The following is a 15,718-nucleotide window of genomic DNA, read 5'->3' as shown; positions in this document are numbered from 1 at the left end:
AATCATTCAAATATTGATCAAAATTATCCGGAAGGAAGTTCTCTAAGAGCCGAGTTTATAAAGAACATAAAAAAAAAAATTGGGCAGCAGGATCTGTTTGTAAAAAAATTTTATTAACTACTCAAGTTCATAGACTCACTATTGTAAAAACATCATATGAGATATCTTTGGTTTAAGCAAAAAAAAGCCTTTTTCAGATGGAAAAATTGTTAAAGGAGCTTTGTCAATTTTTTCACAAAACTGTAATGATAAAAATGTAAAAACTAAAGCAGACAGTATATCGTTGTCAATAAATTCCGTGACAAGACGAGTAGAGGAGATGTCAAACTATATTAGCAACCAAATAACAGAAACAGTAACAAAATGTTAATATTTTTCATTGGCGTTGGATGAAACTTGTGATTTGACGAGTATGTCACAGCTAGACATCTTCGGTAAGTGCGTTGATGAAAATGTTAATGTATTTCAAGATTTGTTAGAGATCAGCCAGTTGGAAATTACAGGTACCGGAAAGGACATATTTATGAAAATCAAGGAATGTGTCGACAGAAAAGGTATAGTATGGGAATAAATGAATTATATTTGTACTGATGGAGAACCCGCTATGTTAGGAAAAACAATTGGTTGCGTAGCTTTGTTAAAACCGTTCTTAGGCCGAAAATTATTTTCAAATAATTGTATCATGCATCGGGAAGCTTTATGTGCCAAAGATATGAAGTTGAATGATGTTATTGATCCTGCAGTACGCTGTATTAATTATATCCGAGCAAAAGCCCTTCATCGAAGACAATTCAGAATTTTATTTGAGGATGAAATAAATGAATTTGGTGAGTTAAATTTGTGCTGTCCGCTGATTATCTAAGAGTGAAATTCTGAAATATTTCTTTTTTTTGAGAACAGAGGTCTTGAAATTTTTAGAAGAAAAGCAGGAAATGACTAATGAGCGAGATCTACTTAAAAATGAATCATAGTTATGCGATCTTGCTTTTTAATAGATATCACACCCTATCTCAACATACTTAACCGGAAGCTGCACGGGAAGGACTGTTCGTTGCCAATAATGTTTAATTTGGTTCATGGGTTTGAAGTGAAGCTATCCCTTTTTTCGGCGAATTTGGCTAGAAACAATATCGAACACTTTTTTACGCTTGTAGAAATAAAAGAAAAACTAGAAAATACCTCGCTTGACATCTCGAAATACCAAGCACAAATTCAATTATTGTTGTGGTCTTTTGAGAACAGATTTCAATTACAAAAAAAAAACATTTTGCTCTTCATGAGCCCATTTCCAATCACTTTTAGTAAAATACTAAAATGTTCATCCAATATTCAACTAGAAATCATAGAAATTCAAAACCACATTCCCTTGAAGCAGATATTTACCGAGACTGTATTATCACAGCCGCAGACGCAGTCTTCAGAAAATTTAATAACATTTTGGAAATTAGAACCGAAAGAGGATTTCCCTACAATGTGTGATCTTGCCCTTCTGATTTCAAGCAGATTTGGATCACATAAATTTACTAAAACGCTTTTTCTACTCTAACCTATCTAAAAATAAATATCGCAGTTAACTGCGTCTCATATTTCAGATTTGATGTTACTATCAACATAAGATTTATCACCAGATATTGAAAAATTATTAGCTAATAAGTACCTTTATAGATCTCGCTGATGTTTTTTGATATTAATTAATAAAACAATTATTATCATTAAAACATGTGCAATTTAAAACGTTGTTTTAATTAAATACCTATATATTTAAGTATCAATGTATAGACTATAGAATATAAAATTATAGATGCATCATAAGTGTAAGTAAGTCTTGCTCATAAGGTGGCCCTCCAGCTAAATATAATTAAAATTATAGCCCGCTTCCAAAATAAATCAGGCAGCCTTGATCTATAAGTCATTCGCCTTTTGAAAATCTACAAAGATTATATGTAGTTCTTTATTATATTCCCAGATTTTCTGGAATAGCTGTCAGATTATAAAGATCTGGTCAGTCGTTGACCTATTCTGTCTAAATTCACATTGATAGTCCCCCACTACTTCTTTGGCCAGAGGTTTGATTCTATCTAGGATGCAGTGTAATAATACCTTATATTATGTTGCATATATCTAGAAACGCTATTCCTATATAGTTACTACAGACTTGCTCGTCGCTCTTTTTGTGGATTGGGCATAAATATGCTACTCAGCTACTCTCAAATCTATAGGTAAAATTTCCTTCTCCCATACTTCTTTTATTAACGAATATATACTCCCTATCATGAAACTATCTACATGCATTAAAACTTCCCTTTGAAGGTCATCTTCCCCGATCGACTTGTGGTTTTTGAGCCTTTTGATTTGTGTTTCGATTTTCTCCTTTGATGAGGATGGGCAGGGATCATCATTGGGTTCGTTGTATCTACTGGTTCTTCACAATTGAGTAGCTTTTCAAAGAACTCTACCCATTTCTTCATAATTTCTTCCTGGTTCTTCACAAATATTCCATTATCCTTATTCAGAAATTTTTCTTGTCTTCTGTGTCCACTTCACAGCTATTTACTTTGTGATATAGTTGCCGCGTATCATGGTTTCTTGGCATAAACTATTAAACCAGTGTTTATTCGTTCTATGGGCTTTCTTTAACACTTTGCTTAACACTTTCTCTGACACTTTTCTGAGGGTATGTTTAATTATTTCCCATTGTTAATCTTCCATTGAAGGATTTGGGTTAACTTCTCGCACCATTTTCTGTATGTTCTCTTGAAACTCTCTGACTTTCCTATTATCCCTGAGTTTCTCTACATCATACCTGATAATTTCCAGTCTCATTTTCCTACTCATTGTTTTTAGTTTAACCCTAAGGTTGTTTGCTGCGAGAAAATGATCGGAGTTGCAGTCAGCTCCTCCCCTGTATGGTCTTACATCCGTTATATTGTTGGTAAATCTCTCATTTACCAATATATGTTCTATTTGGTTTACGTACCTACCATCGGATGACATACACCCCCCTATGTATGTCTTTATGCGGGAACACTATACAATTGACTCTGAGACCTCTCCCTATGGCCAAATCTATTAGTTTTGTGCCATTGTCATTAGTCATGTCACATAAACTGTGGGTACCAATAGTTGGTCTAAATGTTCTTTTTTCCCTTTTTTTTCTTTAATGTCTCCTAGTTTAATTTTAATTTTGCTATTACTTATCACTTCTAGTAGTAGTTTTATCTCAGTATCAAAATCTTTTTTTTCCTGTTGTGTTTTGTCCTCTTTGGGTGCGTGTGCGTTAATTAATACGATATCAAACCATTTAATCTCTATTTTTAATAACGCTAGCCTTGGGTTAATTACTCTAAAATCTTTTATCGTTGGTACTATATTCTTACGTCGGTACGTTGACACGGTACGCGGCAGCAGCCAGTACAAAGTACAGGCACTGCCGCGACCGGTTTACGACTTTATCAACCACCACCACGGGTGACTACGGCGCAACACCGTCGACTCTCCCTCCACGCCAAAAGGCTAGGTGGACGGGAAGACAAGTCGCGCTGGACAAGCAGGGCTTGGAACTGAAATTAAAAATACCGGTATTTTAACCGGAACCTATTGAAAATATTGGAACCGGAACCTTACCAAAACCCTTTTTTGATTTTCCTAGGAACCTAAACAGGAACCGGAACCGATATTTATCTGAAGAGAATTTTTTGGTTAATTTCGGTTTTTTTCGGTTCTAGTTTTATTTAATTATTTAATATATTTAGGCAGGTAATACATATTATTAAATAATAGTTGATTCTTAAAATTTGGTTGTAAATGAATACAGGTAATTATAATTGTACATTTCTATAATCTAACAGTTCCAGGAAACAATAAACAATGAGCATTTACCAAAATAAATATAATAAATACTGTTGGTTTGTAAAGCATGTCGTTATGATTATTTCCTTATATTTTATAATTTATAAATAGTTTTGGATACAATGTCTTGTAATGTAAATTGATGAATGATGTCTAATAAAATGATTATTAACGCCATCAAAATACACACCCGTATAAATTGTTATCAGATTGTGACAAGGATTAATGATTAATATAATAATGGTATACATATACATATTAAATATAATTTCTGAATAGTTTCTTACAATAATAAATTCGATAGTCGTTATTTGGCAGTGTTCACCACTAAAAATAGCATATCATAGTACCTACTACCTATGATACCTATCATACAAAAACAAGTAACAACCAATCAATTAATGTGGTAATAGTGTAATGTTGAGCACAGACCGCTTCTATCTCGAAATCTCGATAATTATATAGGTATATGCATAGGCGCAATTCAACTTACAACTTGGGGGACTGAATATATTAAAGGCAAGCAGACCATTGCAATATAAAATTTTAAAATTGTATATCATACGTTTTTTTTTTGGGGGGGGGGGGCTGCGACTAAGTTTGGGGACCTTATCCCCTCGATTTGCGCCTATGGGTATAGGAATGAAGTTTATAATTGGTTTTTTTTTTGCTTTTTTTAAAAAAAAATATACCTCTAAATACCGGTAATTACCGGTACCAGAGCCGAAACCTTAATTCTGTAATTTTAAGAACCGGTACCGAATTTTTATTTTTTTGAAGTACCGAATTGGAACCGAAACCGAAAAAATCATAAAGGTTCCAAGCCCTGGTGTCCACGGGGTCGCTCTCTTACGCCGATCGTCGAACCGCACACACCAGCACCTCCGATCGCCGTATTACCTCACCATAAAACTGTATATCACATACATCTTCATTGCGTGTACGCAATTGTGTTTATTCATCGTTTAAATAAACGCATATACACCAGAACCGGTGATCGTCGTTTTTTTTTCTTTTCGTTGGTTACTGTTTTCTGTTTCCTTGGTTTGCAACCACCTCAAGACCGGCTCACCGCGATCTACATCTACCACCGTAGCAGTGTCAATTGGCACCCCGCAGAGGAATCACCTCCAGTTTGCAGTCAGCGCAAAGGTAAGAATTTTATTCACGCTGACACATAGGTCACATGGTACCTCGGATAAATTGCTTATTATATTAGTATTAAGGTGTTTTTAGCCAGGTATGTGTTTTCCGGTTTGCTAGGATCCCCGAGTTTGAATTACGTAAGAAGTATTCTGGTACGAAAGGGGAATTCCGTCGCGACCGCGAATAACCGTGAAACGGCCGTGGGAAGTAATTAAGATAGCGCAATAGCGTTATATAACACAACCCCTCCGAACACTTGCCTTTCGTTCCGTGACACTACCACTTTACCGCTGATAACAGCGCAGCGTACGCGTAAGAATACTCAAACCGATATCGCTGTCGTCGTCGTAAGCCGCCGCCGCGCGCCGCCGTTCCTGCCTGAGCAGCCGCTGCGTGCCGCCGAGACAAACAGGTTCACCGCCGCCGCCGAGTACGTTGACCTAGTTACGCTATATTTGGACCGTACCGGCGACACCACAATCAGCTGCACAGATGATTATCATTGGCGCGAGCGTAATCAAGAACATCACAAATTTACGTTTGTTTATTAAAGTAACGTTGTTTATTTTTTTTTTTGTCTCTCTCGCTTTCTCGCCACGTCCCCAACCATATTTTCTCGGAGCACCCGCCTCATATAACAAGCACAGGCTACCGTCTACGCAATAGTATAAAGTCCGCATTTGTAACTTTATTTTGAAATAAATACAATATGTCGGGAAAATCGTTGCTACAATTGACGACGACGGAGCTACGTAGCGAGTGTACGGCCCGGGGAATAAGCATGTCCGGCCCTAAACCGGACATAATTATCAGGCTCGAGGAACATATTCGGAAGAGAGGACAGGACCCCGCGAACGTCAGGTTCTATCCTGTGCAACCGTCAATCAATATTATATTGACGGACGGTACGGGAGAACGGCTGGACGTTTCGGCAACGCTGGTAGACACGAACGCCAGTCAGATATTCGGACAGCCGTCCGGGGGGTATTTTGACAAGCCCGATAGCAAGTCAAAAACCTACGGATAACCTGTCGGATTACTGCGGCAACAGGGACAATCCGCACATCAGGTAGAGAGCGATCTGTTAAAAACCGCTGCGGAGCAGTTAAAATTGTTGACACAAACGGTGCCACAAACGAGCGACTCAAAATCGTTCGAGGCTCGTTTACGGGCGCTGGAGGCAAGCATGACGAGTTTCTTTACAGAAACACGTCTAGCAGCAGCACATCAGCCACACAATAACACAGCCCCGCGGATAAACATTCACCCTTCGCCTGTACACGTAACAACCCGTACCCACGATAATTACCAGTCGGGCAGGTCATATGAGCACAATGACGTCGGCGCTCAACATAGCGTTAGCCACATTGCCACCGCGAACAACCGACCGTTCTTCACGCGCGAAACTTAGAACGACTATACGGGTCACACAACACGTGGCGCCGCACAATATACACCATACGAAGCAGGCACACATGAACGTTCGGTACTAAAGCCCGCCGCACACGACGCTTTTTTTGCTGCTGGTTCCCGTATGGGGAGCTGTGATGGCAACATTGTTGGTTTCGGTGATTGAAAATGACGTCACTGCTGGCTCCGCTGTGTGAACGCGGGCTGGATTTTGGTGATATGTCATGTGCTATTTTCCGTGCGTGATAGTTTGAAAAATGTATGCAGCAACCAATCAGAAAATAGAATCTTAACACGTGGGCCCACAACAACGTTTTCGATAACGTCGTGATGATATATTTTTATTTTGTGATAATAATTAATAATTATATCTAGCCATCTCTGCCCATCTAGGCATCTCATCTTTTTAGTTAAATTGATCTCATCTTAAATTAAATTAAAAGTAAAGACTAATAACATTGATTATAAATACTATAGATAGCTCACTGCAGTACAAAATACGCTGCGCGCTGAATGGCGAGTAACGCTACGGGGCGCTCCGCTCGATATTTAGTTATGGCGTGTACCGCAATAATCGCTAGTATAGTTCATAGGAGTAGGGATTAGTCTTGAATTTTTCACTGTAGAGACAGACGTACATATTGACCTATCTTGGTTTCAATTCTCGGAGCGTCTACTAAGACATTAGACAATACTCGTATAATACTATAATGTAAACTTGGTACCTATCTTGTCGTTACACTGGCGCACTACCAACGATTACAAAATAATAAATATTAAATACCTATCCATAATAATATAATCCTAGATGGGTGGCCTCCTTTTTGGCCAAAATGTACCCTTTCCATTTCAGCTAGTAGTACAGTTTTCTTTACAATTTACAATTATAACAATAGAACTTAACAATTTAATTAAATATGGTTGTATCCAGAAATGTGATTCTTTGATGAAAATCATTACCTACAACTGCTTGAAAAAATAATAAAATAAAATGATTTAACTTTTGATTATTAATATTGATACTAAATATTAGTATTATTATTACCAAAGTAATTGTCAAAGTAAAAATTAATGTTTGTTTATAGTCTTCATTTTTCAATGTAAGCTGTAAGTTAAACGGTGACCCCCCCCCCCCTCCACCCCATTAAATAGGTTAACTATTTATTTTTAAATTAGTCCCTAATTATTAAAATATATTAATTAGTTATTTCATTGTCATCAATCATCATATATATTTTATACTTTTAAATTATATCAAAAATCTAATATAGTATACCTAAGTATAATCTAATATAGTATAGTATNTATAGTCATATTTTAGGTTATAGTATGCATATTAGTATATTTGTTTGTTAAAACACATTAGTACATTACGCATTTACACATAATATTTACTATATTATAGTCATTGTCATCAATCATCATATATATTTTATACTTTTAAATTATATCAAAAATCTAATATAGTATACCTAAGTATAATCTAATATAGTATAGTATATAATATAGTAATATAGTAATATAGTAATATAATATAGGTAGTAAATTCGTTTGAGTATAAAAAGTTTTTTTACGCGATTTCGAAAAATTTAAATTTCAGACCCTTATACCTAAAAATTGTTCATATAATAACGCTCTAGTTTTTTGTATAGTTATTTCAAAGAAATCTCATTCTAAGCTTTATACTTACTAAGATGTAATTTGAACTTACTCAACCCTTAAATGTAAATACTAAAACCATTTCATTTAACAGTGATTTAAAATACCTATTAAAAACTTTAAAACTCGTTTTTCAGTTTTTTGAGTTCTCTATTTTGAGAACCATTGTTTTTATTTTATTTTCCGGATTTTTAATTTCCGGAAAATTACGGTCCGGGATCTTACATTCCGGGTTTTAACGGTCCGGGTTCTTACATTCCGGTTTTTAACATTCCGGATTCTTACGGTCCGGGGATTTACGTTCCGGTTTTTTACGGTCCGGGTTTTAACATTCCGGTATCTCACATTCCAGAATATTACGGTCCGGACATTTTAATTTCCGGATTTTATACTTCCCGTACTTTTAAATTCCGGAATTTAACGGTCCGGACATTTTACTTTCCTTATTTTAACGTTCCGGCCAATTATTTTCCGGATAATTACGGCCTCCCCATAAATTGTGTGTAGCCATGCTAATTTCTAGGTGGGGGGCTGCGCCAGCGAGCAGCTGTTGTTACCGATACACAACCGTTGCAGTGTCACATGGCTTAAATATACAAGGTTATTGCACATAGCCAAATTGTTATCAAATAAAAATAAAATGGCAGCGTAAGGGTACGGTCCATATCATAGCATATGTGGCGACACGACCGGTATCACCACTCGCCATCACGAGTCAGCCCGGCCCGGCGGTCGTAGTTGTTTTTGTATTCTCCTTGTATTTTTTGTATATATGTTCTGTGATTTATTGTAAACTTCGCGAATTATTTTCCCCACCGAATTTTTCTACTGCCAAGCGACTCTCGTGCTTTAGTCCCGCGATTTTGTCCGTTACTCCTTTTTTCGACGGTCGACTCGTCAAAACCTTTTTTCTTGTGCTTGCTTTAAAGTTGTATGTTACGCCCGCACACTTACGATAAAATTCGCGATCCGCACCACGAACGTGCTCGAACCCCTGTATGAATTGTTTCTTTTTTTTAAATGTTTTTTTTTTGTTTCATAAACTAATAAAATAAACACAATACGGTCCACGTATTCGCCTCACGCCAAATTTTACTGTGTCTTTTATCACTCTCCTTTTTTCCTACTCACGAGTAGATCGTTGGTCGATTACCGGGTCGTAACACCTCACGCCCCGACGTAATCGCCACACATATAATATCATAATATAGCCAGTATACGTCGTCCCCTCACGCTGCTATTTTAACTCCTTAACGTGATAAAATGATATAGTGGGGGTACTATTGCAATAACCTTGTATATTTAAGCCATGCAGTGTCACGTGTTTATTATCATTTGGTCGTGAAATATTAATTATTATCAGCAGAAATGCAGAATAGTGTTTTTGTTCTTAGTTGTTCGACGTTCTTCTTCTGTGTAGCCGTGTGTAGTCGTGTAAAGTGTCATTGGTCTTCAAATTAAACTTTAAACATAACTGTATTAGTGTATTACACATAGGTATTTACACGTGTTTTAGACTTTAGTTAAGATAATTAGTTGAAAATGAATCCTTTATATGACCCTGTTGTTCAACTTTTAGAAACGCCGTTCCAACGTTGGAAAACTAGTGACAAAAATGAATTGCTAAAACTTGGTAAACCAATTCCCCAGTTGTGTTGTCAGTCAAGAGATAAAAAAGGTGGTAAAATGTTTTGTAGAGCGTTTAATCATAAATGGTACGATTTACATATTTGGCTTTGTGGAAGCCAATATAAACAGGCGTTGTATTGTTGGCCGTGTTTACTTTTAAGTACGACAAAATCTGTTTGGACTACAGCGGGTTAGGGTGATTTAAAAAAATTATCACGTAGTGTCAAACTTTATGAATCTGCCAGAGAACATATTCATTATATGTTAGGAATAAAACATTTAGAAAATAATAGGGTAACTATAGTAGACGCTTTGACCGAACATGGCTATTTGTTTAAAAAAAATTTAAAGAAAATGTTCGACTTAACCGACTTTTTATGGAACATCTAATTGATATTGTGTTATTTTTGGGTAGACAAGAACTGGCCTTTCGAGGTCATAACGAAAGTTCAAGTTCCTCGAATAAAGGAAATTTTAAAGAACTTTTTGATATGCATATTATTAGGTGTTCGTTGGAAATGCAAAACCATTACAAGGCGATATAAAATATTTTTCCTGGATTGTCAAATACAATACAAAATGATTTGATAACATGTATTTCCGATTACATAAACAATATGGTAAAAACTGAAATCAAGGAGAGTATGTTTTATTCTGTTCAAGTTGATGATACGACAGATATTTCGCAAAGAACACAATGTTCAGTAATTATACTAAGATATATAACAAATAAATCTGAATTGGTAGAAAGGTTTCTTGGTTTCTATAATGTTAGTGAGAATCGCACTGCCGAGGGTCTCTTCAACACATTAAATTCTGTATTGTTAGAATTTGGTATGGAAAAAAAGTTAATTGGTCAGTGTTATGATGGCGTGAGTGTCATGGCCGGTCATGTAAATGGTTTACAAGTTAAAGTTAAAGAGGTTTCTCATAATGCGTTATTTACACACTGCTTAGCGCATCGTTTGAATTTAGTGTTACAGCACGGCTGCAGTGCTAACACACAGTATCGCATTTTTTTTGCAAATATGAATGGAATTTCCGCTTTTTTTCATAATTCTACCTCGCGAACGAATGTTGTAGATGCTATTGTTGGTAAACGCATACCGCAATTTGTTCAGACGAGATGGACTTCTCGCTCAATAATTTTAAACTTAGTTGTAGACAAGTGGGACGAATTTAAAAAGGTTTTTGAACATATTATAAAAGATTCAAATTCATCATCTGAATCAATTTGTGGTTCAACTGGGCATTTAAAAAATTTAAAAAAATTTGACTTAGCTTTTTTAGCTCAAACATTCAACAGTATATTTATACTCACTGTCAATTTGTTTAATACACTTCAAAATAAGTCATTTTATATGGAATATTGTGTGCGACAAATAAATATAGTCTATGATCTCGTTAGTAAAAAAAGAAATGAATCTGAGTTTTTAAAACTATTTAACAATGCGATTACGTTAACAAAACGCCCTAATTCAACAAGAAATATGTCTAATTCTGAATTAAATTATAAAATATTATATTATGAAATACTAGATAATATTTTACTTCAGATAACTACGAGTTTTCAAAATACTGATAAATCGATATTTCTACAACTGGCCGATGTTTCAAAATTTAAATACTATTCAACAACTTTTCCTGTAAATGCATTTGAAAATCTGGGAGAATCTTATTCTGACATAGTTATAGATAATAACAAATGAAAAACAGAGTTAGAAGTATTATACAGCGATGAAAAATATCAAGATTTACATCATATTTATGATTTAGTAAAAATATTTGAGAGCAGTGGATTAAAAGTAATTTTACCAGAAGTATATAAACTTTTTTCTTTAATATTAACTATACCATCAACCAGCGTATCAGTAGAAAGAAGTTTCTCCTGTCTAAAACGTATAAAAACATATTTGCGTAACAATATTTCCCGAAATCGATTGAGTTCTCTTGCTATAATTTCAATCGAAAAGGAGTTAGTTGACCAACTTAAACATACTGGAGCATTTTATGATGAAGTCATAAATATTTATGCAAGTAAAAAAAATAGAAGTATTGGTTTACGATATAAATCATAAAAACATATAAACATATTAGATACCTATATAATATGTTAAATCATATATTTTGTAAATAATGTGTTATTCAATAAAATTCATATTGTGTATGTTTTATTATAAAAGGTTTATGTCAGGTTATATTATTTTTTGTTTTACACTTTTACGTACTTATGTTTTAAATCAAATTACAACTAAAAGACTAGCCATGTAATATATTATATTGTTAATTGTTATTTGTTATTTATATTTTGATGTGTGTAAAATACTGTAAATATATGTACATAGTTAGGGAGGGGTGTATGGAAAAACCTCTATGTGGTACACCCTAGGCAACAGTAGTGATGTAATCATAACTGGCTAATATTTCCGCTTCATTTTGATAATCCATACCATTCAATGAATATATTAATATGGTTTGTTCTTATGTTAGAGTAATAGTGTATTTACTATTTAATATTTTTCCGCCTCGTGTAAAATTACATGTCAAAACCGCCACTGTTTCCCTCCAAAATATTGGAAATATTTTTCAGGGGCTGGAACAGATTTCCCGATTTTGATAGCGGTAGTGATAAGCTTTTGGCCGAAATGATAAGAGTGGTTGTTCTTTGGTATAACAGCGGTTACACAGTGACCAACTTGAGGTGGTGTTGCATAACAAGTCGAGGGATATTTTCGATTTGCGGAGAGGAGCGACGGCGCCGAGGAGCGTAGCGACACAAAATAGATGAAATCAGAAAGGACACTTGAAGCAAGGAACGTTTTGCATGTAGTGGGGGTGGTAGCCGCCATCTTCTTATTTATGCTGTTAGAAAATTTGTTAGGTTATGAAATCAAGTTGTAATGAACACGCTATCACTCTATCAGTCTATCAGACATTGCGTTTGTGTATACTTGTGATCTATCGCTATTTCGCAATTCATTTTTCACAATTTCACATATTATTCTGCATATTATTCTATATTATTCTTATTGTTATTTGCATTAATTAATTTTTTTTTGTTTTTTTGTCAATTGTTTGTGGTTGTTGGTGTATTAATTTTTACAATGAATACATTAAATATTCCAAAGAATTACATAAAATTTTCGTATTCAAGTTGTCAAAATAAAATGGCTCAAAATCCTAACGTTAGTTATTTTTCCCTTCCGAGGGATCCAACTAAGTATGTATAATAAAATAAAATAAATTAATTATATAGGAAAATGTAATAAAACTAAAAAATAATTCTTAATCATAGCCGTGCCAAGTGGATTGAAAACTGTGGTATCACAATTCCTGTTGATTCCATAAGAAAATCCTTAAAGGTGTGTGGCAAACATTTTGAACAAAAAATGTTTTTAAATGATCTTCAAAATAGACTCCATAGTCATGCTATACCAAGACATTTTATAAGTGAGTGTACAGTTTCATTTTTATATTAGATTGTTTTATTATGTTTGAAAATGAAATATACTGTATAGTTTGTATTATATTTTAGATGATACACCATCATCTTCCAGCAGCATTTCACGTAAACTTGATTTTTGTTCTACTGTTGACAATAATATATCAAATGCTCCAGCAGAATGTGAAACAACAATTCTCTCTTCTCCAAATGTGTTAGCTCTACCATTGGATTCTAGAACACCAAGTAATTATTATATTATTTATTTATCATATGTATTATTACCTACTCTACCTGTGCGACGCCTGCACATCAAGCCGGGTGACGCGTGTAGGCTTGTGCGTGCGCTGTAGGCTGCCTACAAGTGTCGAATCGTGTGTCACTTACCTACTCGTAGTTGGCTTGTCTATAACCCTGTAGGAGGGGGAGAGTGGACTGTATATAGGATTGGTTTCGGGAATAAGAGAATTAAAGAGTGAAGGTGATGACTGAAAGCTAATCAACAATAACAATATTTACGGTATGAAAGGTACGGGATAATTTATTACAAAATGCTGCAGAAAAGGAGACTTAAAATTAATGTTAGTAATCACGCGATCACAAACCGATCGGTGAGATAATATAAACAATGACAACATACGATAACCATGTGTACGACCTGATACGGCGATGTTGATAGCAGGACGTGATAACTCGGTGATGGAGTGGTTGTCCCAAACGACGGCGACCGGCAGAAGATGGACAAGGAATCAAGATAACACGACGGTATGTCCCACGTCGACTTGACGAAACTGGCCCGCGTGTCGAGACTTCGTAGCTTGACGGAACGTCGGAAACGAAGAGTGGTTTTGCACCTCGAGCAGAACACCACGACCGCGGGTTCGAGATCGGGGTCGCACAGCGTATGATACGGATGGGCGACAAAGCCAATACGTCTATTTTATGGCTCGCGTTACGGGCGGTTGAAGCGATGCAACCGGGTGTACAGCGCACGAAAACAAGGAAGGTTATGACACGGTTCGCACTGCATTAGAAACGGACGGACGGAACAAGTGGAAGGTGAACGAGCAGGGCTCAAGTCGCACAAAATCAACGGACGAACGACAAAGGTCGCTAAAACGCGGTCGGATTGCGACACGGAGGGTCGAAACAATACGTCAAGTACGAAAAAACGCCGGAGCTCGGGAGCTTAACATAAAAATGGCGTATACAAGAAAAAGGCAGCGACGCACCGGGTCGTGAGAACGAAAAAAAGGACAACACTTTGTCTAGACGGCTGGAAAACGACAAAAACGGCAGTGGAGGGTGTCGGCGACCAACGGCTAGACCACGACAATACCCGTCCCCTCCTCATAGGACAAAGTTCGGTTTGAGTAGACTTCGTCGGCGGAGCAGCAGGGTGACAACATTGCCACAAATTCGGATCGCATGCAGCGCGCCGAATTTAAAATCTGATTGTGTATCCAACACTACCCATAACATTAATTTCAATTAATTTCTTGCTTCTAACTAAGAATATGATTTCACACAACACCATAAACAGTCCATATACTGATCATTCCTATGTTTCACTTGACTCGGAGTCAAATTATTCATTTGAAACAAATGAGTCGGGGAAAAATTGTAAGTTATACTTGTATATAGTTTTTACTTTATAAAATTACAATTATCTACTGTTTAATTAGTATATACTATTTTATGTTCAACAATACATTTTTATCATAATTTATCCTCTTCAAGGTGTATTGATAATATATCCTCGCTTGTTTCATTCTTCATTTCATCTATACTGTGCTTGACGCTTGCTTGAAAATTTTACTACAGACAGTTATCACCAATAAAAGTGCTATATGTCCTATGAAGGCCGATAAATGAAACAAAGGCATAGAAAATTGAAAATAAATTATTTTTTAAGGAATTAAATTCAACATTTTATACTGTATAATGACTTATATTATGTTCTAAGTTATTTGTATGCATGTATTTAAATACTTTCTTTTTTTCAAATACAATTATTAATATTATTAAATACTGTGATTTTTAAATTTCCTATTTAAACGTTATACATATTTAATGTTTAACGTTATTGTACGTTGAAACATTTTACAATTTTAATGTTTAACGTTATTGAACGTTGAAACGTTATTTGATATTTTCCTTTTAACGTTATACATTGAGTGATACCATTTACTTCACTATTATATTATTCACTGTAGCTACCTTATCTTGTAACACATCAAAATTGGACGTGACATCTGTTTCTGATACAATTGCATGAATAGCGTTTTCACTAAGATCAATTTTTTTCCGTTATAACGTTATATATAACGAATATTCCGTACTCTTTTGCTCTTGAAATCTTTTGTGCTTAAGCCTTATGCAATTAAAAACCCTATTTACGTCTATGCATAGTTAATATATTGATTTTGTCAGATATGAACTATGTGATATAATTATATATAATATTGTCGATGTGCATATCTACAAACCGGTCTCGCCAGTACTAGTCTCTATACATTGTTATCATGTTGCATGTTTAGTAGTTAGTTGCGTTTTCTCCGTCGTCGGCGAGTGACATAAAAA

At 35.3% G+C, this 15,718-nt stretch overlaps 3 protein-coding genes across 3 annotated transcripts; all 3 read left to right on the top strand.

Annotated features, from left to right (window-relative positions):
• The first annotated feature begins 412 nt into the window (after positions 1-412).
• On the top strand, positions 413-971 carry LOC111032874. The gene is made up of 3 exons (XM_022313345.1): positions 413-554; positions 612-827; positions 901-971. The coding sequence occupies exons 1-3, from the start codon at positions 413-415 to the stop codon at positions 969-971; spliced, it is 429 nt and encodes a 142-aa protein (XP_022169037.1).
• A 9,339-nt stretch (positions 972-10,310) lies between these two features.
• Positions 10,311-11,771, top strand: LOC111032867 (zinc finger MYM-type protein 1-like). Its single transcript, XM_022313333.1, has 2 exons — positions 10,311-10,998; positions 11,410-11,771. The coding sequence occupies exons 1-2, from the start codon at positions 10,311-10,313 to the stop codon at positions 11,769-11,771; spliced, it is 1,050 nt and encodes a 349-aa protein (XP_022169025.1).
• Positions 11,772-12,797: 1,026 nt separating this feature from the next.
• LOC111032857 lies at positions 12,798-14,934 on the top strand. The gene is made up of 5 exons (XM_022313324.1): positions 12,798-12,913; positions 12,989-13,143; positions 13,229-13,385; positions 14,634-14,758; positions 14,876-14,934. Exons 1-5 carry the CDS (start codon positions 12,798-12,800, stop codon positions 14,932-14,934), a joined length of 612 nt encoding a protein of 203 aa, XP_022169016.1.
• Positions 14,935-15,718: the final 784 nt, after the last annotated feature.

The sequence above is a fragment of the Myzus persicae genome, unplaced genomic scaffold (assembly GCF_001856785.1).
Source record: "Myzus persicae strain clone G006 unplaced genomic scaffold, MPER_G0061.0, whole genome shotgun sequence".
NCBI classification, from domain to species: domain Eukaryota; kingdom Metazoa; phylum Arthropoda; class Insecta; order Hemiptera; family Aphididae; genus Myzus; species Myzus persicae.
This window is presented reverse-complemented; position numbering and strand designations above follow the sequence as displayed.